The following is a 234-nucleotide window of genomic DNA, read 5'->3' as shown; positions in this document are numbered from 1 at the left end:
TGGAGCAGAGAGTGAGGCTGAGGGAGCGCGGTGTGTTGCCGGGACCCTTGTACCGGGGCTCGCTGATGTTCACGGTGAACTTCAGGCTCTGCTTGCAAGCGTGCAGCCTCTTCTTGATCAAATCCAGGATATACGTTCTCTCCTGCTTCTGCTCCTGGTAGCTGGAGAAACAGCTGAGGAAGAGCACCACATCGGCGTCGGAGTTGTTCCGCAGGGCTGTGCCCTTGCCCGCCG

The 234-nt window shown here is 59.4% G+C and overlaps 1 protein-coding gene across 1 annotated transcript in view; it reads right to left on the bottom strand.

The window, feature by feature from the left end:
* LOC104165675 (2'-5'-oligoadenylate synthase-like protein 2) overlaps nt 1-229 on the bottom strand; it is a gene marked incomplete at its 5' end in the record, with an annotated part of 1,695 nt that extends 1,466 nt beyond the window's left edge. The window contains one exon of the mRNA XM_009705367.1: nt 7-229. Coding sequence (XP_009703669.1) covers nt 7-229 — 223 coding nt within the window. The remainder of the gene's footprint in view (nt 1-6) is intronic.
* Between the last annotated feature and the right edge of the window lie 5 nt (nt 230-234).

The sequence above is a fragment of the Cariama cristata genome, unplaced genomic scaffold (genome assembly GCF_000690535.1).
Source record: "Cariama cristata isolate BGI_N322 unplaced genomic scaffold, ASM69053v1 scaffold33218, whole genome shotgun sequence".
Taxonomy (NCBI): Eukaryota; Metazoa; Chordata; class Aves; order Cariamiformes; family Cariamidae; genus Cariama; species Cariama cristata.
Note: the sequence above shows the minus strand (reverse complement) of the source record. Positions and strands in the feature narration are given on the sequence as shown.